At 40.9% G+C, this 24755-nt stretch overlaps 1 protein-coding gene across 10 annotated transcripts in view; it reads right to left on the reverse strand.

The window, feature by feature from the left end:
• NEDD4L (NEDD4 like E3 ubiquitin protein ligase) overlaps window positions 1–24755 on the reverse strand; it is a 359974-nt gene that overhangs the window by 127073 nt on the left and 208146 nt on the right. For all 10 annotated transcript variants that reach the window (XM_032152182.2, XM_032152178.2, XM_058438299.1 and 7 more), the window contains 2 exons: window positions 22528–22566; window positions 19422–19475 (listed from right to left, as the gene is read on the reverse strand). In XM_032152182.2, coding sequence (XP_032008073.1) covers window positions 19422–19475; window positions 22528–22566 — 93 coding nt within the window. The remainder of the gene's footprint in view (window positions 1–19421; window positions 19476–22527; window positions 22567–24755) is intronic.

Here is a 24755-nt window from a genome sequence, read left to right on the forward strand (position 1 = left end):
TATATACCTTACCAGGCCCAGACAGCACTGTTGATAAATGTTTATTATGTAAAGAATGACTAGGTCATAAAATAACCCATGGCTAGGAGGGTGACAGTGTGTCAAAAAATTGTTCAGATATGTTCAGAATGCTCTACTTAAGAGAGAATGAAAGACAGCAATACAACAGTGTGAACTGTTGGCCAGACTATGGGCAGTTCATTTGCAGAAGACCCCAGATGGCCAAGACTGAGCTACAGTTTGCACTCTCCTGTGCTGGGGGAGCTGGTGGTTTGGGCTTCAGGCCACCTGATGTCCAGGCTCCGCTACCACACTCCTGTGAGCCCTAAAAAATGAGATGACCCAGGTTACCTTTTCAGTCCTTCTCCTCTTTACTACTTTGCTTTAAATACTGTAAGAAAGAAACCACCTATTACCCACTTCTCTGAAATTCATGAAAATTTGACAACTGGCCAACACTTTCAAGAAGTGGAGTTATCAAAAGCCACAAAAATGCACTCAGTTAATATTTACAGCAGGGAGATACTTTAGTTACCTGGAAAAAAGTGGTATTGGCACACAAGACATAACAGGATAGACCGGTCTTGCCATGGCTACAATTGGAATTCCACTTTTACTCACTTCTTGCAGTAGGAAACAGAGAAAATTAATCCTTTCATTTCAGTTATTTTAGGAGATAAGCTCTTTTATATATGCTTTGCAAATATTCAACTGGACTGCTCTTATTGCACAGGTATTTTACAACCTTGCTTGAATGGAAGTTTATTTTGTGGACCTCTGAGCCATAAAATGACATGTCCCACCTCTAGAAAGAGGAACCATGTGAACACAATATAGACCTGGGGTGATGAAGGCAAAGTGGGTGAGAAAAAAAATGCATTAAATCAGTATTTACACCAAAGGTTATCAAGGAAACCCAGATTTAGGCTGTCAGTAGCATTAACTTCTTAAATCAGTTATTCTCAACCCTGACTGACAATCAGAATCCCTGAAGTACCACCTGGGTACTATGCCCTTCTCCCCCCAAGCAATATATCTACTTCTGGCCAGGGGTCCCCTTTAATGTGCTAAATAATCAAAATCAGTGAAATTATTTTTATCCAGTCTGCATTATTCTTGGTAGATTCTATTCCATTAAGAGTTAAACCTGTTCACTGACAGAAATATCAATAAACTAGGATGAAGTAAAAAATCTGCTGACCACAGACTTGTGTTGAACACAAGGGTAATACCTAATCCTTTTTGCTGCAGTGAGCCATTTAAACACCACTCTGAATGCAGGGTGGGAAATAAAAAATGAGCCATTCAGTAGCCCTGCAAAGATTTGCAAGAACCTAGAATGCTTTTCTGAGAGTTTTAAGCCATGATTTATCCAATCTTTGATATCTGTTCTATAGATAAATACTGCTCGATCCCATCTCCCCAGCCAACGACTCTACCTCCCACTTTTCCTCCCTTTCCTCCCTCTCTTCCCCCACTTCGGGCAAGTCTTCCTGCATCTGTTTTGCTTGGCAACACACATCAGCATTCCAACAGATGTCACCTGGCCACTGACAGAAGATTGGAACATATTAGGCAAAGTAAGAAACCTCTTCAAAAGGAAAAAACGATCCCCAGTGAGGTTTCTGCCAGGGAGGATCACCAGACTTTCAGGCCTGAGGCTTGGGAAGGGAGGAGGCTCTGAGTCACTGAAGGCCATACCTTGTCATCACCCTTGCATGGCTATCAGATTGAAAGAATGCTCCCAAGAGCACTGTCTCCCATAGAAGGCTCCCCTCCTCCCCAAGGACTTCCTCTTCTCCCTCAAACACAGAACCTCTGCAGAAACCTTAACTGGTCAGCTTAAAGAAGCCTGAGAATAAACTGGCTGTGACCACTTACAATGACCACAAGACTTCATTACAAAGCATGATGCCTATTTCTTTCTTTATTTAAATCCACGTTCTAAAGAAAATTTTCACTAGCTGAGACAAAGGAGTGTCTATTTCATCAGCAGCAACTTAAAAACTCTGCCCTACCCATCTCTATTCTTGCCTTTTCCATGAACTAAGATTGTGTCTGTCTATCTGCTCATCCGTCAAGCCCTCAGCCTATCAAGGAAACACATGATAAACTAGGGGGTGAACGGAATAAAAATATTTCACCCCAAAATATCCCTCTTTGATACACTGTGAATGTCTGTTCAGAGGGCAGGTCTGTCGGGGGAGATTGCACCTGGGGAGGAAACTGCACTGATGGAGGCCGTCTTTCTCTAAGGCCCTCCCTTGTCCAGATCTAGGGAAGATTCACTGAGAGTCTGATACCTTTAAAGGTCTGAAAGAAACAGCTGCATTCTCTTCTCTGTGAGGGCTGCTACCTAGGAGGTTTCACCTACATAACAGGACCACCTCTGCTAGCCAGGCCTCCTCTTCTCTCCCTCCAAGAATCTTTCTTGCCACCATAACCTGATTGACCACCATACCCTGTTTTTGGTCGGGCTCTGAGCCCCATTCTTCCTATAACCTCAGGATGGTATAGAAGCTTCTGAACCCCACTGGGGGGTTGGGGTAATCACTCTGCATGCACGTTAATAAATTTGCATGCCATTTCTCCTATTAATCGGGCTTCTGACAGTTGATTTTTCAGGGGACCATCAGAAGGCGCAGAGCAAATTTTCCCTTGGCCCCTACAGTAGGGGCAAAAAACAACGACCTCCGAAACAGAGGGAAACATGCAAAAACCTTGCTCCTGGAAAACGCTTCGGAAGGGCCTGCCTCTCTCTGGGGGTGAAGCTTGCAGGATAAATGAGCTATTTTAAAAGCTATGTATCAGCTTTGCTTTAATGCCCACACATTATTCATCAATGGACAACACACCTTATAATAAATGCAATCTGCAAATCAGAAGCAGACTCGCTGGTGCAAAAGTGCAAAAATATATCCACCCACGCCCTGGCATGACATAGGCAGCAGAAAGCATCTTGAAATAACACTTCCTCAAGGAGGAGAAAAGCTTCCCATTTTCTAGGCATTGCAACATGAAAATGACAGGCTAAGTACTAAGGGGGACACTAACTCCCGAGACAATCCATGATCTTTCCTGGTATTCGGAGAAATGAAAGGGTGTGGAGGGAAACAGCATAGGCCAGGGACCAGGATCTGCTACATACTAAGGCGACATGCACTTCTGCAAAGGCCTCTCAGCTCCCACCTTGCCCTCCATCCAGTACAGTAGCCAGTGTGGTCCATGGAGACAGAAACAAAGTTCCTTGGGAACTGTTATATTTTCATGAGAGATTCTAGTATAACAGGTCTTCATTTCAAGTATAATAGGGTTTTAGAGTACATGATTTTAAAATATGAAATATGAACAATTTTCAGTAAATTGTAAATTAAGATCCAAGTTAAGGGGCAATCGGAACTCAGAGGACTAATACCTAACCATTAGAATTGAGACATCTTAAAAGTTATCACGTTAACTTCAGGAGCATATTCTTGTAACCCTAGAGCTTTTCACAAGCAAAAAATAATAAAATTGCCAATTGATCAATTCTCTATCTGGACTGAATGAATGAAATTTCCAAATTTTAAAATTCTGGGTGACAAATATACGGAAGGAAAGACTAAAAGCATCCATTTTCCAAAAAGTCTAATGCCTTAGGCCCAGATATAACTGCAGTCACCAGATTATTTTAATAGTAGCCAGTAATCTTAAAACATTCCTATTTATCTGTTCTTCATAACTATATAGAAAGCAAGTCCACTTTAAAAGCAGAGAATAATGATCTCTTAATAAGGTGTCTGCTTAGATTTGTAACTTTATCTGGATTAACTCCAACACTTCAAAACACAAGAATCTTAGTACCTATAATTGATCTTATCATTTAAAAATACTTAAGTGCTTAAAAATCACTTCAAAGTCACATTCATGAATACTGCCACCAGCAATCTACGTATATTATTTTCAACCACAAGTTCTCCAATTTGATATATTTTCTATTGGCATAACACAACAGTATAATGAACAACTTGGGAGCTGGACATTTCTGTCTTTCTTGTTAATCCCTTTGTGTGATTCACCTACAAGACCTACTTTGCAATGGAGTGAAAGAGTTGGAGTGGGGGAACCTCAGTATTTCTCCAGTACTTACCAGAACTTTACTACAGAGATACAAACCCACTGGCCAAAATATGCCCATAATTAGACACTGAAAAGATATACATATGAGAACTTACACGAATCACTAAGAAAAACATTTGGTGTTTCCCTCATTTTAGTTATTTTTTTTCATGGTTCAGAAATTTAATACTTTTATACGGCTGAATCTATCCAGCTTCTGTGATTTCCTTTTCTGCTTCTAAGGTTAGAAATGTTATCATCCTTCACAGATCTATCTGATACTCAATTTTCACTGCTTATTCGATGATGTGAAACATTTTATATGAATTTATCCTGAATTTAATTTGGCATTTGGTTTAGGTTGTAGATCCGATCAGCATTATAATTTTTTCAAACGGTTATATGCACATATAATTGAATACGATTTGTTCAAATGGTGGAAATATGGTTTATATTTCCTTTTTTGTTGCTAAATCTAAATACATATAATATTTAAATATATGTACCATATATAGTTAACATGTCTCATATCATACAGATTAGCACTTTTCTTACATAAATGTCATATCCAACAAAAAGAAATGCAGAGACGTATTTAAAATATTCATTTCTTTAGTTTTTCTTCAGGATAAATTCTCCACTGTATACATAAACAGTTTCTTTATAAACTCCATAAATAAAGCCTACTTACTTGGATACAGTGGCTCATGCCTGTAATCCCAGCACTTTGGGAGGCCAAGGCAGGAGGACTGCTTGAGGCCAGGGGTTTGAGACCAGCCTGGGCAACATAGTGAGATCCCTATCTCTACAAAAGTTAAAAAATTAGCTGCGTGTGTTGACATGTGCCTGTGGTCCAGCCACTCGGGAGTCTGAGGTGGGAGGATCACTTGAGCCTGGGAGGTGGAGGTGGCAGTGAGCCATCTTAACGCCACCGTACTCCAGCCTGGGCAACAGAGCAAGACCCTGTCTCCCTCCCTCAATTCCCCAAAAGAAAGCTTCATCCTCTCTGTTCCAGTTATGATCCTACACTATGATGTTATAATGAAAGTGACAATAATCCATTGCATTCCTGGGTCTCTGCTACCACCATTAAATGGCAGAAACTGTGGCTTGGTATTTCCTTGTCCTCTGCATGGCCTGGCAGGTGTTCAGAGAACAGCTTTGTGGAAGGCAGGCCAGCAAGGAAGGAATTCATCCAACTCCACATTTGATGGGAAAGAGAGGAATAGTTTGTGATGGCAGCCACACCCAAGAAATCTTCAGCAATGTTTCACATGAAAAATAATTTGCTGAAACCTGCTAATCATGAACAAGGCAATTTGGAGCCAATATGACCACCACATCCCTGGGAGGCACATCTACCTTCAGTCTTTCAATGAGACCCCTCCCACTAGCCCACTGAGACAAATCTGGTCACTTTTCAGCATCTAGTTCCAGTCTTGCCCCTCCATGACACAGTTCCTGTCCCTCCCAGCCTGTGCATAAGCAATCTGTCACCCAATGCCTTGCTTAGTGCCTGCTGTCAGAAGTAAGGCTTCTTCTGCTACGTAGGCCTCACCTCAGCTGTCCCATCTGTTTGTGAAACTGAAAGCTCCATAAACCAAGCTCCCTAAGTATTTATATTTCCAACATCAAGAAGGATAGGGCTTCACGTGCAGTGATTATTCAAAAATAATTATTTCATACTCAAGAGAGAAAAAGAATATTCTCTATTACTGCAAAAGCAAAGCTCTCAGGGTTGGTAAATGGGTACGAAAATACGGTCAGATGAAGGAGTAAGTTCTAGTGTTCAACAGCACAGTAGTCCATGTCCTCAGCACGACAGTTAATAAGAAGTTACTATACATTTCAAAACAGCTAGAAGAGAAGATTTGGAATGTTCTCAACACACAGATGCCACAAATGTCTGTAGTGACAGATATTTCAAATATTTCAGTATGTAATGATTTGATCATTACACACTGTATGCATGTTAACAAAATATCACATGTACCCCCATAAACAGGTACAACTATTATGTATCAATTTTTAAAAAGTAAAGCTCTCACTTTCCTTATCTTTAAAATTAAAGGAACTGGTCTGCATAATTTCCAAGGCAACTCACAGCTCTGTAAATCTGTGAATCTAAAATTTAAAAATGACCCCTGCATACATTAGCTGGAGAAAAATGCCATACTGCAGAATGCAGGAGCTTCTCTTGCTAATATAATTTCAACCGAGGGTGCAGGCAGGCCTGAGGCACACTGTGTCCTTAGCATTGCTGTGTCCTTAGCCTTGGCATTTGGGCACCTAATAATGCATGCTAATGTGTATAACATCGTTTCTGGATTTTATAAAAGCAGATAATTACTGTAGTAAGAAGTTAGCAAAAAAGATAATTACTGTAGTAAGAGGTTAATTCAACTTAAATATTCAAACTAAATTAAAATATTTAAAGTTTTATTACAACTCGTCCTTGCGATAGTTTACTGAGAATGATGTTTTCCAGTTTCAACCATGTCCCTACAAAGGACATGAACTCATCATTTTTTATGGCTGCATAGTATTCCATGGTGTATATGTGCCACATTTTCTTAATCCAGTCTATCGTTGTTGGACATCTGGGTTGGTTCCAACTCTTTGCTATTGTGAATAGTGCCACAATAAACATACGTGTGCATGTGTCTTTATAGCAGCATGATTTATAGTCCTTTGGGTATATACCCAGTAATGGGATGGCTGGGTCAAATGGTATTTCTAGTTCTAGATCCCTGAGGAATCCCCACACTGACTTCCACAATGGTTGAACTAGTTTACAGTCCCACCAACAGTGTAAAAGTGTTCCTATTTCTCCACATCCTTGCCAGCACCTGTTGTTTCCTGACTTTTTAATGATGGCCATTCTAACTGGTGTGAGATGGTATCTCACTGTGGTTTTGATTTGCATTTCTCTGATGGCCAGTGATGATGAGCATTTTTTCATGTGTGTTTTGGCTGCATAAATGTCTTCTTTTGAGAAATGTCTGTTCATGTCCTTCGCCCACAAACATCATTCTCAGTAAACTATCGCAAGGACAAAAAACCAAACACCGCATGTTCTCACTCATAGGTGGGAATTGAACAATGAGAACTCATGGACACAGGAAGGGGAACATCACACTCCGGGGACTGTTGTGGGGTGGGGGGAGGGGGGAGGGACAGCATTAGGAAATATACCTAATGCTAAATGACGAGTTAATGGGTGCAGCAAAACAACATGGCACATGGATACATATGTAACAAACCTGCACATTGTGCACATGTACCCTAAAACCTAAAGTATAATAATAAAAAAAGTTTTATTACAACTTAATATCTCTTTTATTCAAGTGGAAAAGCATAATCAGTAAGCTCCTATGGAAAAGATACTATGCTTAAGGCATTTTAACTCATGAGGAAGACCATACAAAACAAGCCCAGAGGTATGCTGGTAGTTTCCAGTGTTCAACCATGACGAATTCCTTACAAAGTTTAAGAGTCATATTAGTTCTGCAATGTAACTCCTAGCCAGAAAACCTCCTGGATTTGAAGAAGTGCTAGATTGTTTGGTTGGAGCTTAATACACATTATTATATTTCAGTATTTCTTGTTCCACCCCACCTTTTCTATTCAACTCAATTTTTAAAATCTGGACCAAAACAGTTGTTTTCCTTCATGAGGTAACTACCTAGCCACGCATTTGAAAAGAACATGGGAGAGAGAGAGAGAAAAAAAAAAAAAAAGCCCAAGAAGTAGGATTTATTATCACGCTTGAAAATGTCAAGGAAATGGATGAGTTATGACATGTGTGAGTCATTAAATGTATTTTAAAAGTCTACCAGCTCTCGATTGACCAATAGAAGAAAGAGAAACTACATCTATCAGAAAAGATTTCAATTTCAAAGTATTTAACATGCTTAATAACAACCCCAGCCCATCTAACCCCCAAGAAAGAAGTAAGCAAGATAATAAATGATGATGTGGGTTGAAAGTAGGCTCCTCAAAGTTATTATACAGGGAAGTAAAAGTCACTTGACTCACTGTGATCTATAAAAATTAAGCCACAAAAGAAGGCTGTGTAAACTCTAGGAACCTGTGAAAAGCTGATCTGCCTGGGGGAAATTCCAGTCTCTTGCTACCTGGAGGAATTTACTCTGCCCTGCTTACTGGATACACGGCATAATGCTTAACATTAAAACAAACACTGAATGGTGTCCAGAAATAGGGAGGTTGTGCAGGCACTTAAGGGAACCAATATAAAGTTTCTGAATACTAAAGTGTAGCAACAAGTCAAAGCAGAGGGAGGAGGGGCCCCTTCCAGCTCAATTTATGATCCGTCCTTTTATTTGATTTCATGACCTGTCCCTTCACTGAAATTTAATCACTGTACTCAAAAGTGTCAGAACAGTCCACGGTTCTAAAATTGTCAGGGCATAAAAACCAGGCTTCTAGAAATACAATCGATTCCATCCTCCATCCTGAAAAACCTAAGCTTCCTGTCAAAACATGGTGATGCCTAGAGACCAGGAAAGTGCCCGTTCGGGACACGGCATGAAATCAGCCAGGACATTGGGGCTAACTTTCAGGCCCACTCACATCAGGCCACCTGTCTCACTGAGTTACTCATTTATCCTCCTCTGTATCCTAGTTGGCCCAAGGAAGCCACAGTGGAATAATCAAGAGATTCCAAAGGAGAACTCCAGTGAGAACGTTATGCATTCATCATGCTTACTGAGAGAAGATTATTTCTTTTTCTTTTTCTTTTTTTTTTTTGAGACAGAGTTTCATTCTGTCGCCCAGGCTGGAGTGCAGTGGAACGATCTCAGCTCAGTGCAACCTCCGCTTCCCGGGTTCAAGCAATCCTCCTGCCTCAGCCTCTCAAGTAGCTGGGACTACAGACACAGGCCACAATACCTGGCTAGCTTTTGTATTTTTTGTAGAGATGAGGCTTCACCATGTTGCTCAGGCTGGTCTCAAAGTCCTGGGCTCAAGGAATCTACCTGCCTCAGCCTCTGGAAGTGCTGGGATTACAGACATGAGCCTCCGTGCCCAGCCAGCATTTCTTAAAAACATTTTATCACAAACAGAGACAAAAGTCCAGGGCCTGGCACTGGAATGTGGTGAGCGAAGATTATTTCTAAAAATCTTTCAATAATCTCCACCTGCCCAGAAATGTACAGACATTCTGCAACACCTGCTTTTGCTAATATTTTACACATTCCATCCTTTAGCCTTCTTAATTTTTGATTCAGAGCAGGGCATATGCAGCAGGTGAAGGCTGTTTTGGTGCTCTCCCTCGTGCAGGACATGGAATATCATGCTGCTTGGTATGAACTAAGAGAACTAGAAGATTGCAGGCAGGATGATAACCTGTCCGAATAATCACCAGCCAACTCGGAGGTGGGTTTCCAAAGTTTCCTTTGACATTTATAGAGGAAATGTAGACATTCTGGTACCTATGTGTAGAATCAGCAATTTCAACACCACCTATGAATTTCCTGCTTTTTCCCATTCTTGCAAATGGCTTAATATAATTAAGAGTTAAAAAGGTAAAAACGTATTTAGGATAGCTAACCTGTATCGCCCACAGTAATATGCAGGTAATTATTTTTATTAAAAAATGTGCTAGATCATTGCAAGTTGTACAAGTAGCATTACCATTTAGATTTGCCTCAACTATACAGAAATATTCATCAACTATCCAGAAACCATCAACTATCCAACATTTATTACATTTTAAGGTAGTTTTTACATAAAGTAAATTTCTTCTGGTACTGTGAACTTTTATGAAAAGATAGCAAGTTTCTTATCAATATGTATTATAAAATTAGAGATTTATTTCAATGACTAGGAATTCTGCCACCAGGCTCAGCCAAGAGAAGCAGCTGCACCATTTACGAAAACTCTCTAAAAGACAGTCTCTTAAAATAAGACATACTCACAAATATCTCCCTCATTTTAAAGTCATACAATGTGAAAATTTTGTAGATCTAACACTATATTGTTTCTCAAAAGCCTCAGTCTATCCCAAAGTAACAGTAGACTCAACCACTGGAAATATTACAGCAAAATGACATGGTAAAAAATATGCTAGAAATGCAAGCCAAAATGTTATAAGGCTTCAAAATCAACACAGTAAATATACTTACGAGTCCTTTTCTATAATGCATAGTTCAGGAAGCAATTCTTTTCCAAGACTGCATTTGGTGTTAGGAACAAATACTTAGGAAAGATGAGATGACAGCAGAAAGAGCATCAAAGCTATTTATTAAACATTTCCAGGTATGCCATAAATGTATGTTGTCCTTGTGTTAAATGCCATGCTGATCAAAAAATGACTGTTCACAATTAACCTACTTAACCTCCTAGGGGAAAGACTTGTATATTACAGATACCTAGTTCATGAATCAGGTACTTCCATGGACACTTTCATTTAAACCTAACTATGAACCAACGAGCTGGACATTTTTATCCTCAAATTTATTGATGAGGAATAGGCTTAGAGAGGGAGTCTAAGTACTCCAGGACCAAAAGTTAGTTAACTGCAGAGGATGGCTCTTTGGGTCCCCAAAGAAGCCTTCTCTCACCTTCAGGCCAGTGCTGCAAGACACCAAATGAAGTTACCACCTCTAAACTTTTCAACAAAACTGTCACATCACAGGAAGCATTAAACTGCTTTTTGGTTTAACATATACTTTTGAATTGTGCAAATATACACACACACATTAAATACATACTCCCATTATAGGTGCACAAAGTGATATCATAGTATACACTATGATATGCACATAATGTTATTACATCTAACAACAGTATCACATCCTTTCATCTGAAACAGTGAAATAACACTACTTCACATGGGAGGGTCAAGTGAGATAATGCCTCCACAACGTGACAGCCATACACATTAAGTGAAATAAACAAAGCATTCTTCAAATTGTGAAGTGCTACAGAAACATGAGCTATGCTGCAAGCCATGTGCAGTTTCTGTTTACAAACATATCGGTGTCAACCTTGTGCACTGCCTATCCAACTTTTCAAAACATCCTTGAAAACAGGTGACATTTTAAGATATATATTGGTTTATTCTAAGACCACATTAAGAGAGAGCATTACTATATATGAGAGAAGAAAGAAAGTTGATAGAATCCAATCAGAAACCAAGTCAATGAAAAGAATGTTACTTGTTTTTCTTATCCATTACAATATTATGTTTTATTTTTATTTTTTTGAGACAAGGTCTCGTTCTGTTGCCCAGGCTGTAGAGCAGTGGCAGAAACATAGTCATCTCAAAACTACCGGGCTCAAGCAATCCTCTCACCTTAGCCTCCTGTGTTGTTATGTTTTAAAATAAAGGGGTGGTTAATACATTGGATACTCGAGTTATTTTTAGGGTAAAAAAGAGACATCAACTAATATTAATGTCAAAAAATGCCCGTATATTAAAAACGGCATTCTGTAAAAGAGACTCAAAGTTTTCCCAAATGAAAACAATTTGGATATTCCCTGGTTGTTCAATAAAAGGAATTTTTAACCACAAGAGATTACTACACTACTCCTGTGAGGTATATGTCCACTGAGAGGACAAAGAGGAAAGTCCAGAGAGCTTGAGCTGAAAGAATGCTCTCTTCTCCAACAGCATACGCAGTAGGTGTTAGAATTACTGCTTTTGTCTGGGTGGGCCCTCCTCCCTCTGTTTACATTACAAACTGTGTCAGCAAGATACTGAGATTGTCCCTGAAACTTTCCAAGTAAGGAGTGTAATGTTATATACACAGTAGACCTTGAGTACTTCATAACACCAATGAGATTAGAAAACTGGCTCCTCAAACTTGTAAAATGCAGAGTTTCACAGTTATTATGCACAAAATGGCATATAAAGGGGGCACAAATGCTGGTAAATGTTGGTCCAACTTCCTCAGAATAACTCTAATGCAGTTAAGAGGCTCAGAACCAAACCAAATAACCCAAAAGCTAATTTATAAGAAAATAACTAAGTTACTCACTAAATGACTGCTAATGACTACCACAGACTGAACTGGTAAATTCTAACAATTCTGAAAATTTTTAACTGATTATAACTGATGACTATATGAATGAATTCTTGTCTACTGACAGCGATAGACCAGGTGGAAAACTTATCATCACAAGGGTTTCCCCTGTATTTTTTCTAATAATTTAGTTGGTTAACATTTTTTGGAGTCATGTTACATTTTAGATTTAGTCATGGCAGGATGTTTGGGAGGCACAGATAAAAGTACTCAACAACTTAATCTTGTAATAAGGTTTAAGTATAGCTTATGAAATATGAGCACACTGTCAAATGAATCCCGAGTGGTATTCCCAAATCTAGGAAGACTTTCCATATCATTCCACCATCAAACTGCAACAGATTCTAGCTAATTTTTCATGTAAACTTAATAATGTAATGTCCTTCAGACCAAAGCAGTGGATATTTGAAACGCTAAAAAAGCTTGGTGGCAGCCAGACTGTAGACGCCCAAGTGAATGTTTTCCTTCAAGATAAGTAAGGCGGTGGCAGCTGCTGCCTAAACTTAACACCCCTGTCCATATGAAATGCATACAAAGTTGCTGAATGGAGCAGGCGGTTTTGTTATGTGACCAGTTTTGGTTTTGTTTTTTAAAGAAAAATCGTTCTGCTTAAAAGAAAACCAGCTTACTAACTACGTACTAATTTATGTATGTGCACAAAAATACATACATATGAAAATGCAAACTACTGTTCACTAGTTGGAACTTACTCTCCAAGAAAAGCTCTTTATTCCAGAATTTATATTCCCCAAATGTGTAGAAACTTGTTTTTCACTACATAGTCCTTGCGAGTTAGAAGAGCCCTTTTAAGCAAGGTACACGTAAGTTTTAGTTTATTCGATTTGTTTTCTAATTACATTTGAAAGTTCAAACCAAATGAGTTTGAACTTTTTTGAGTTTAATTGTATGAATCCCTTTGTCCTCCACATCTGAACTGCAAAGTGATTTCAGTTTTTGGTAATGTAATTGAATAGTTACCAAACTTTAGGAAATATATTTTTGTCAATCTTCATGAGGTACGTGGTCCAAGTTCAGCATGGAATTGTGTTGCCCAACAAAGCCTACAACTGTCATGATGGTAATTTGTTGGGGTGGGGGTTAAAGGCTCCTATAATATCGAAACTCTGTCAAAATTTGTACCATTGTGTAATACATGGTATAGGTTCAGACCAAGACAAAGCACTTAGCCATTTCCCAATAGAAGAGTTTGAGATAATGAAAGAAAGGAGACACATGGAAGGAAAGAGAAGAAGAAAAATAAATTTTCATTAAGCATCTGATTGTATCTTCAAAATGATGAAAACCGATGATGGAGGAGTGATAAAGTTTACTTGAAAGACGAAACATATTTCTGAACACAAAGCAATAAAAGACAATACAATTCTAGAGTAATACTCAGACACTCACTTTTCAAAATCACAATTCACAAGTGAAATCCAAACAGAAAGTCCCCTAGACATTTACTAATCATATCCTCAAACTGGCAGTCACATGAAATTCAGGAGAAAAAATATCCAATTCAAAATATAAGGAGCTTGTTCTTTAAGAGAAAGCACTCACTGGCTAGTGATTACTAGTAAAAGAAATCAAACTGATTAAACTTTTCATCCCACTCTAAACCACGAAAGCTGCAGAGTCATCATATGCCTGGTCGATGGAGCGTGCAGCTGTCTCTCTGTACTCCATTTCACTGAAAGGGAGCGATCAGGAACAGAGAAACAGGAAGGCCAGAATCTGTTCTAAGGCGTCTTATTTCTCCACAGCTGGAGACAGGGTACTTACTATTCTATATACAGCATCCTCGGCTTTGACACTCAAGTGCGCAGCGTTAAATTGCACGCCATGCCATCTGACCATTAACGAGTCCCCATCAGCTTCCCCTAGCCTTGGGCCATAACCCAGTGTGCTTTAAAAACGCATCTGTTAGTATCTTAGCAGTGCCGCTTGTGGGATAGTAATGTCACTATCCCACAAGTGACACTACTGTCGTTCAGTATTACTTAATGGGACAAAAAAACAAAGCAAATTATGTAACAACGACTCACCTGACCTCCTACAGCAAAAAGGCCATGACAGATAATCAAATTCCACTAAACTTTACGTTCACCTATTTTAACTATTAAGAGACGAAACTCAGGTCCTTTGCAATATCCTCACCTTTCCGAGAACTGATTATTTTTAAGGTGTTGTCACAGGCTATACTTGCAAGCAGCTTTTTAAATGCATTTCCAACATCAGCACGTTGCGGCACTGACTTGCTTTTTGGCAGATTAAAGTAATAAATTTTATTCCAAATTCTTCTATTCTGAAAAATAAAAACAGGGGGAAGGTATCTCTGTCAAAGAACAGACAAAGTTCTTTGACTTTGAGGACCTACAGAAGACATTTGCAGAAATGGTGTTTTGCGCACCAAACACTGGACCACAAATCATCGTGCCAGAACTCGGCCAAACATTCAGATCCGCTGGCCTGAAGCAGGGAAACTCCCAGAACAGAGGGTGAGGTTTTATTTTGGTTACGCCGCAGAGTAAGCATCGAGGTTGAAATCAGTAAACACATGTAAACCCGCCGTGAACTTACCGCGGTGTCAGCTCCCATGGAAACAGGGCTTTTGGCGCTTTTCTCCTCGGGATTCTGGGGAGCTTCTTCCGGCCCCCGGGTTACAAGAATTCTAAAATGCTGCTGCCCCGCGTTCTGATCCTGCCTCATCTTAAATGTGCACCCCTGGCCCTGCGGAGTCCTCTCCGCGGAGTTCGTCCTGCGGATTTCGGGAGCCATCCTGCCAGCCCGAGGCGGTGCCTCTGGGGCTCTCCGATCTTCCGTGGGGCTCCCTCGCTCGCTTCGGGGCTGCGTGGGGTACGAGGTGCTCCTCTCCAGCCGAATGCGGGGATACCTCACCAACCTGTCCCCCTTTGTGCCCGTGAAGCCAAAGTTGAGGTCACTGCCTGGCCCCAGAGCGCCTTGCTGGGGCTGCTGCAACTGGAAGACAAAACACCGCTTCCCGGAGCTTCCAGAAGCATCTGGAACGTGCTGCAGGGACCAGCGCCTGGGCTCTGCCGCGGCGGGGCCGCCCTGGCCATCGGGGCCCAGGGGCAGCAGCCTCACCTGGCGCACGTCGGCGCTGGAGGCACGGTGCTGGATGCGCAGGCCCGGGGCGGCCTCCTCTGCGCAGTCCACGGGGCCCGGGCACCGCACGCGGCGGCCACACGTGCCGTTGACCTGGAGCCCCGGATCCCGGGCTGCCCTCGGAGGGGAGCTCCCGGGGGTGTCCCTCGGCGAGGGCTCTCGGGAGCCGCTCTGGGGCGAGGCCCTCGTGGTGGCAGTGGCGGAGGCCTGGTCCCCGGGGTCGGGTGTGGCGCACGGAGGCCCATCGTCGGCGCCCTCGGGCGGCCCGCACCCGTCCGTGGCCCCCGCGGCCTTGCGCTGCAGGGAGATCTGCACCGAGGAGCTGCACGTGGGGCGGGCGTCGATGCTCGTCAGGAGCTGCGGGATGAACATGGACGAGCTCCGCTTAAGCGCGCCCACGCCTCCCTGCAGGCCTCCGCCGCCGTCGTCCCCTCCGTTCTGGGCGAAGGGGTGCGGGCTGCTTCTCCGCGGTAGGGTGTGGAATGCCATGAAGAAGTCGTCTTCTCTCTCCTGGTCTAGGATCTCTGATTCAGGGGCTGTGTTGCTGCGACCAGAGCCAAAATGAAACCGAAGCCGATGGGCCATGGTGACCAGGGGGGCCAGGAGGGCGAGGGCGAGCGGCAACAACAGGCCCGGCACTGCCAGAAGTCACAAACCAAAGACACAAACTCCAAGAAAAAGTGTCCCATCTGCCAAACTGTTAGCACTGCGGCACCAGGAGCGACAGATAGCAGAAATAACCCAAGTGGCAAGCGGCATTCCAGGCATGATTGGATAAGAGCAAAAAGCTCTCATCCACACTGTGACAGAGGGTAGGGTGGCCAGAACCACATGACCACGCTCTCCCCCTCCAATGCCAGCTTCTGGACTTAGAGGAGTTTTCCCCCACTCGCTCTTTTTTTTTTAAACAGCAAGAGCCTGAAACAGCACCTTCCCAGCTGCTGCTTTTCCATCAGAAAGGAGTGGCCCCAGCAGGGCGCTCTCACAGCTGACTAAGGCAGCAAGCACACTGCAAGCCACGCTGCTATAAATCTAAACCACATCACATTCGCAGGGCATTTCTTTCCCAACGGAGCACAGCACTGAGACTCTGTCTAACCAGTGCAGGGACCTGGCATGCTTAACAGCACACGTGGTATTTCCCCACCTTCCATCACACGGAATAATGACAAGTAAAATACGGCTTGGCCACCGAGTAAACCCCTTCCCAAGCATCGGATACCATATTTCTGTTATTTATGACATCACTACACTACCAGGATGGAATGCAAACTAATAAAACAGTACTATAAATACAATTACACACCCTACAGAGTTAGTGTCCGTTTAATGCTAAATAATTAGACCAGGATCTACAAGTAACAAAATAGCTAAGTGGAGGGGAGGGGGTGCGACTTGCTACACAACCAGTTGGCCAAGCAGAGGCCTCCTGCTATCACAACATTTTTCATTTAAAAGGTGTATATGTTTGTGTAGCTCACATATGACTGGCAGACACAAAAGTGTCTCCTCTTCAAAGAGAAAAGGAACCCAGCTGGAGAAAACATTGTCTCCCATATGACAGGTAGGAAAGAAAACATCAACCAAAAAACACACAAACAACATAAAACAAAAGGAAAATTGAAGAAGGGAGTGCACGTGGGCCTTTTTTTTGGTAATAATTTAACTTAAATACCATACAGAAGAAATCCTGCCTAGAGCTGACTGTTTTCCAGTAAGAAGTCAGCAATATTACCACAGTTGGGACACAAATATGGAATCTTGCTATGTTTGAAAAGGACCAAAAAGGGCCTAAGAAATAAAAGGAAAAGTGCACACTCAAAAAACTGTCATCAGATTTGTAGTTAGCTTGGAAATATTCTGTATTTTAAACTTACTATTTTCTATGATCCAGAAACATCAATTATTTAACAAAGAGGTTTATTTAGAGGGGGTAAAAAAAATAGGAGGGGAAAATACCAAGCTGTAAGAGTGACAAAAAGTTTATTTTAAAATCTGCAAAGCATTACTTTGTCAACAGCTCTAGCATCCAGGATGTGGCGGATTAACCCTGCGTTTACATACATCCAAATCTGTTTTCTAAAAGCATGTGTTTTAAATGCCAAAAATGACCTCTATGAGAGAAATGGAAGCTAGTCTGTGTAATGCTAGAACTTCCAAGTACTACCATAGCCACGTATTGTCTCTGCTGGGTTAATAGCCAACAAAGAAAAAAAAAAAAACAGCAACACCAGCATTCTTTGCATGGTAACCACACTGCAGATGGCCTGGGGCAAAACTAGGCATCAATCTCATAAAACACAATTTTTCAGATACAGCTTGTATTCATACAAGATTTCTTAAAAGTTTTGTATTCTAAGTCCTTTTTGGTTTGGAAGTATAATTTCAGACCCAGGGCAAGATCACCTCAACTACTGTCATTATTTCAGATATGGAAATGGGAAACAATTTTTTAAAAGTAAGTTTCTCTTAATAGAAGAAAATAATAAACTAAAACACATCAAACAAGAGGCCATTTTTCCTCGAATTTGGCCCTTTCTTCATGTTAAAGAAGAGATATTATACTCAATAACTGGAGGATAAGGATTAGTCTACAGACCCCCCATGTCTCCAGGAACGTACCGCTATACTACTCAATACTGCCTAACTCACTTGGTCCTCACTGGATGAGAGATGGAGAGACAAGAACTGCACCCTCAGCAGAATCTCTCATCCGATCTCACAAGAAAGTACTTTTATGCATACAACAAAAGTGGTTTAGTTACACTGTATGACTGTTCATCACCCAACATCCCATACTTTAATGGAAAAGATACTAGGACGGTAGGCCAGGAACTGTTAGTTTTCTCTTTTGGAGAATAATACCAATCATATGAGATTCAATACATTCCCAAACTACCACTGGGCTGGGACTTAGGAGGCCAGCAGGTCAGACCCTGGCACCTCCACTGACTGATGTGTTTATGTAAAGGCTCTAGACCTGGTTCTTCTCATCTATAATAACAGGAGTTAAATGAGTTATTGTATAAGGCTCCTCCAGTTCAAATATTCTATTAACGTCCAGCTATTAAAAATCTGAAGTTCCAAATGAATTCTGCAGAAAGGATTCTTAAGAACACCTTTTAACCAGTCAACATACCATACAAGTTTCAGTGAGGGTAAATTTGAGAATGACTGACTGCACTGAATTATAGTGTCACTTCTGAAGGTACCTTAAGGATTTAACATGATAGTGTTCATTTTCATAGTTGGAACACCTGGTTCACAGCTACTTGATGTACACGTTTTAGTTAGTTAAGAAAGCAAAATGTGCTTCAAAAATTCCATTTCTAAAATGAAATGTGGCTAGGCATGGTGGCTCATGCCTGTAGTCCTAGCTATCCTGGAGGCCTGCTTGAGCCCAAGGGTTTGAGGTTACAGTGAGCTACGACTGCACCACTGCATTCCAACCTGGGCGACAGAGGGAGACCCTCTCTCTAAAAAAATTAAAATAAAAATAATAAAATGAAATCATAATTATTTCAGTTACGTATGTATCGATCTTCATAAACATATATACATCAATCTATATATAAAATGTTAGTTTATATCTGTTATATGCCTCAGGCATATCTTTGTTTCTTTAAAGGTACTTTCTAAGGTTCTCTCTTGAGAAAGCAACCACTTTTAAAATACAGCTTGACTTTACCTGCTAAATGTAGATTCACTTTTTGCTATACATTGTTAATTAGATTGTTATTTTCCTCGAGAGAATTACCATAGATTTGCTACTGAATGCATCCCAGTATTATGGTCTGGCTTTCATTTAAAAACCGAGCAAAGTTTGTTTACATTCCTGATGGCCTCTTTAGAGATCTGCCTACCATTCTGTATTCCCAACATTAGAGCATGAGCATATGGGCTGATACTATCACCAGTGGCTTTCGTTAACATTAACTGCAATAAAAATACACACACATACAAATACATTTTTTATTCTAGCAACATAAAAGTATTTGTTAGGATTTTGAACATCAAGCTAGTAGTGGGACAAAAACAGTCTTCTTTTTGGGCACATATACTGTCATAAGTACAACATAAACACAAAGTGCTCTGAAAATCCAGTTAATAAAAAAATGAAGCAAAATTCAAATACAGGCATCCACTTACCAGTCTATTTTCATCAAATACTTCAAATAGGAGTCTGTGATTAGATGGGTTTACCTATAAGGAACATAAATAGTATTTTTTAAATGAGCAGGAATCATTTGAACAGCGACGTTAAGGAACAGAAAGAATAACATACTGCTTTACAATGCGCCCAACTCAATTGTGTAATATGAACAATTATCCTACTGTTCTGGAAATTCTATGTGTACTAAATCAAATTTCCTATTACTGATTTCTATATTATTCTGCCCCGAATTTAGGCATAGCAAAAGAAGAAAAGGCTCTTAGCTGTTTTTCTAAAATAAGAAAGGATAGTTGTAAATAGCTTTAAAGAGTTCCTAACCTCTATACAAGGCATTCTCATGACTGTAGATCAAAAAATGTTATGCCTGAGGATATTTCTTAGGCCTGATAGCAGTAATAGTAATGATAAAAATAATGAAGAAGATTGTAATAGCTTACGAGCGTGTGTGTGTGTGTGTGTGTGTGTGTGTGTGTGTAGAGAGAGATACACACAAACACACAGACAGACAGAGACAGACAGGGTCTTGTTCTGTTGCCCGGGCTGGACTGCAGTGGCATGATCATGGCTCACTGCAGCCTCAACCTCCCAGGCTCAATTGATCCTCCTGCCTCACTCTCCTGAGTAGCTTGGACTACCACACCTGGCTAATTTTTGTATTTTTTTGTAGAGATGAGGTTTCACCATGTTCCCCAGGCTGGTTTTGAACTCCTGGGCTCAAGCTATCTGCATGCCTTGGCCTCTCAAAGTGCTGGGATTACAGGCATGAGCCACTGTGCCCAGCCTGTGCACTTATTTTTTAGGCACTGTCTTGTTATTAAATATCAACAATCCATGATCTCATTTAATCTTCACAGCAATCCTATGATGTATAACTATCACGCAATTTTATAAATGAGGAGCCGAGACCCTGAGGTTCAGTGAAGTAACTTGCCCAAGAGCCCACAGCTAATGTGTAGGGCAACCAGGACCTGCACTAGGTCTATGCTGCCTGTCTCCAGAGCCTAGGCTGTGCACCATGAGAGAGACCTGGAACTGTGAGGCAATGACAGAGCTACTAGGCTTTCCATATCTTTTGCTTCCTTTTCTTTACCAAACCTCACCAAAATGGCCCATATCATCTTCCAAACTCAGGTATCATTTACTAAGCACCAACCATGTGTGTGACATAGAGCTACATGTTCTCATTTACATCATCGCATGCAAATCCTTGAAACAACCCTTCCAGGTAAGGATTCTCTCTCCTATGTGAGAGATAAGGATCCCAGGGAGATTGAGAGTCCTCAGGTGGCCTTTCCAGAGTCACAAAGGCTCTAAATGGTAAAGCCAGAGAGGTGACCTAGGCCCTGGCTGCTTCATGGTAGGGAATGCATGAAATAACACTTGACCATACAAGCACAGAGAGCTCAACTTGTGCTTCTGGTCCCGTGGTCTGCCTGCAGCCTAGTGACAGAACAAGCAGACAGGGTTTCCTGTCTGTTTAGAAGCTCTATGAAGGCTCACACTGCTTACCAATGCAACCACAGGCTACAGGCAGGAGCTGGCACATAATAGGCACTCAATAAGGATTTGTAAAATGAATAAATATAAAGACTTTAAGAACCTGTAATCCCAGCACTTTGGGAGGCCAAGGCGGGCAGATCACGAGGTCAGGAGATTGAGACCATCCTGGCCAACACGGTGAAACCTCGTCTCTACTAAAAATACAAAAATTAGCCTGGCGTGGTGGTATGGGCCTATAGTCCCAGCTACTCAGGAGGTTGAGGCAGGAAAATCACTTGAACCTGGGAGGCAGAGGTTGCAGTGAGCTGAGATTGCGCCACTGCAGTCCAGCCTGGTGACAGAGCGAGACTCCATCTCAAAAAATAAAACCAAACAAACAAAAAAAACCTTAAGAAAAACTAACAAAAATAGAACTTAAATGTGCCTACTGCCAAGATTAGCTGAAAAAAGTATGAGATGTACTAACATTTGCATAATTGTGGCCAGTGTTCCACTGAAAGGAGTCTAAACACTTTGGAGGTTCCCAAGTGGAAAGCTGTATTTCAGAGTTAACTAAAGGCCAACAGCATCTATCAGCTCCTATTAGCTTTTCAGTCCTCCACAGGGTAATTTCAAATACATCTGGTGGAGGCTGTACAAAGGATTTCACCAAGTATGAAAATATCAGTGCCATATTTCAGCTCTGAGCATAATGGAAAGCAGATGCTGTATGTAGTAGTCCAAGTTTGGAGCACAAAAAATACTATTGCGATTGAGAGGAAGAAATCAGGACCAATTATAATGGGCCTCATGGCAATACTGGCCTTTGGAAATCTGCACTAATCAGAAGACCTGGATTATTTCTGGAGGTAAGCAGTTTTTAATATCACAGCTATACAATTAAGATACCTTCATTTTGAAGAGAAAGCCTTTTCTTTCAATTAAATAGCTGAGCAGTCTAATATTTCCAAAATGTCAGTAGTAAAACACAGCAACAACCACAAATGCTCAATAAGCAGAAATCTCTGCTAATTCACACATTTCAGTCATTTCGACATATAGCTATTCTAAGTATTAAATATAAAAGGTTGAGGAAATCTTACCTAGTTTCGTTGTATTTAGATACCAGAAGTAATTTTATATTATACACATATATATGCACTCAGTATTTCAGTTACCAAAATTTCCCTCCCTAACTAGAACATAATTGGTAATTTTTATGTTTCTTTTTAATCATGTTGCCTCTACTGTTTTACTCTCTCTAAAATATTTCGTAACCCGTCTTATAGAATTAAACCATTCTCATAAATGATATTTTATCTTGTTTCTTAAAGAAAGGTTTGAATTCAAAAGATGAAACATGGTGTTTGGATAATTTTCTTTTGACTTCTCCAAAACACTCCCCAGTGAAACAAGTCCGGATTCTGTGACCACTACACTTCTAGTCTTTCAAAATTTGGGACACATTAGGAGGCTACCTATTTTTCATCCTAAAAGGAATTTCTCGTTAAAAATTTAAGAGCTTTTCCTCAAGATGAATTGACTGTGATAATCGACCTAGACGCATCAATAACAATTATTACCAAACAATGAAAAACTTACCCTGAAATAAAATTCTTCATTCCATTTTGGGTTCAGCGTCTGGAAGAGAAATTATCTTGTAGTATCTTTTAGTCTTTCAAACATTAGCAGTTACTAGTACGTATTTGCTTAAACATTTTTTTGATTAAAAAAAGCTAAGAGAAGCATTTAGTCAATTTTGAGACTAGCGTATAAACCAAACTGGAGGGGGAGGGAATGTATTTATGAAACAGATGCTTCATAGATATGAAACCTTAAACTGCTTCTATCACCAGAAGGAAAAACAATAGAGGCCTGGAAAGAGTCATCGTGAAAATATAAAAAATTCCTTCAAGAAATTAGCATTGATATGATTATTGTACCAAGAAGGAAATGAACTTTGTTGACTTCCCTCTACCTGCTACAAATCTGTTTTGCAGAGTAATGAAGCAGATGGGGTAAAGTTGAATGTGTTCATTGTTTATATAAATATTGAAATCTTAACATTTTATAGAGAGCAATACTGAGGATCAGATTTTATAACAACATCAAAAAAAGACCAAATATAAACCAAAAGTGAATTATTTTTTTCTCCAAAAATAACCAGGTTAAAAAAATACTTGTCTACTTATCCTTCAGTCTTCCTCTCCATTCATCTATCTGTTCATCTTTCTATCAATCTACTTAAATATACATCTCACAAGGAGATGGCAAGGATACCTTTGTCCTCAGCATGGAAGAGAGGACTGCCAGATATCCCCCAAAACTAAGAGAAAGCATGTTCTAGGAAGGAAGACTGTACATGTGTGTTCATGCATCTGCACATGCATAAGCCTCTTAAACACAGCTCTTAAAAATTGTATGTAAAAATTGGAGACTGAAAAATCATCACTTCACCAACAGCGACAGATATTTTTAGTCCAAATGATACTTATCTTTATCAATCTATTTCCTTTAATAGATCAGTTCAGGGAGACGAAAAAAAATCAATAGAGTGCAACATAAAAATAGGAAACACAGAGCACACACAACACTGAACCGGCATTTTTAAAAATTCAGCACTTTCCCCACCCACAACTCCACAGTGAATTCAATCCTAAATAATGGGGTTCATACTTTTCTCCCATGTGAATGAAGCCAAGGATGGTAATGAGCGAGGGGAGGGGAGTGGAGCAGCAGGCCTGGCCTGCCTCCGGCTGCAGTCCCCGAGGGCAGCTTCATGGAAATGCACATGGGAAATGACAGGCGAGGAAAGCAACAAGACAGGAGAGTACAAAACGAACGAAGAACCAGTCACAACACCGCAAGGAGAGGAGGATGACGGCAGTTCTCGCACCCGAACGCAGCAGAGGCATACGAACCAGGAGGCAGGCAGCAGGAGAAGGAGAGCAAACCCAGCTACAGAGCTACTCCCTCGACCGTGGAAAGGGAGGGAGAAGGAGGACCTCCCTTTGGAAGGAAACACATTGCAATAGCCCCAGTCACCGGCTTTGGTCCTCGCTCCACATCCAGCAGGCGACCAAGTTTCCCAGCTGCCTTCCTGGTGAGCCTTCTAGACAGCCCCCACTCGCCTAGAAACTGAACCAGCAACAATGCCTAACACAGGGAACAATGGCCTCCGTCCCTCACAGGCATCCTCCCTGCTAATCAAAATACTGGCTCCTGTTTGCAAAACAGATTTTTAATGCCAGTCCCAATGCCAAGTGGAGGACACGCTGCAGTTATGGTTCCTTACACAAAAGGACCTGGCTGCATCCTGGGTGCCTGCATGGCAGCAAGACAGTTACAATTTTTTAAAGCACTCATGCTGTCCAGAAAATGTTCAGCAAAGTGTTAGACTATCTAAGCACCCGCCTCTAAAGGAGGTAAGGAAAAAAATCATAGTAACCCATAAATAATACTAAAGCACAGATGAAAGGGGTTTGTTTTGTTTTTTGGGTTTTTTTTTTAGACAGGTTCTCATTCTGTCACCCAGGCTGGAGTGCGGTGGCATGATTATGGCTCACTGCAACCTTAACCTCCTGGGCTCAATTGATCTGCCAGCCTCGGCCTCCAAAAGTGCTAGAACTACAGCCATGAGCCACCTCAACCAGCCAAGTATTTTTAATAGAGAACATGCATCTTCAATAAAGCCTCCAAATATAGGGTAAAAAATATTTACATATATATATATTACATATGTCTATAAATACATGGAGATAGGCAAATTAAGACATACTTATTGGCCAGGCACTGTGGCTCACGTCTGTATTCCCAGCACTTTGGGAGGC

This window comes from Hylobates moloch, unplaced genomic scaffold (genome assembly GCF_009828535.3).
Source record: "Hylobates moloch isolate HMO894 unplaced genomic scaffold, HMol_V3 SCAFFOLD_5, whole genome shotgun sequence".
In the NCBI taxonomy this organism is placed as follows: domain Eukaryota; kingdom Metazoa; phylum Chordata; class Mammalia; order Primates; family Hylobatidae; genus Hylobates; species Hylobates moloch.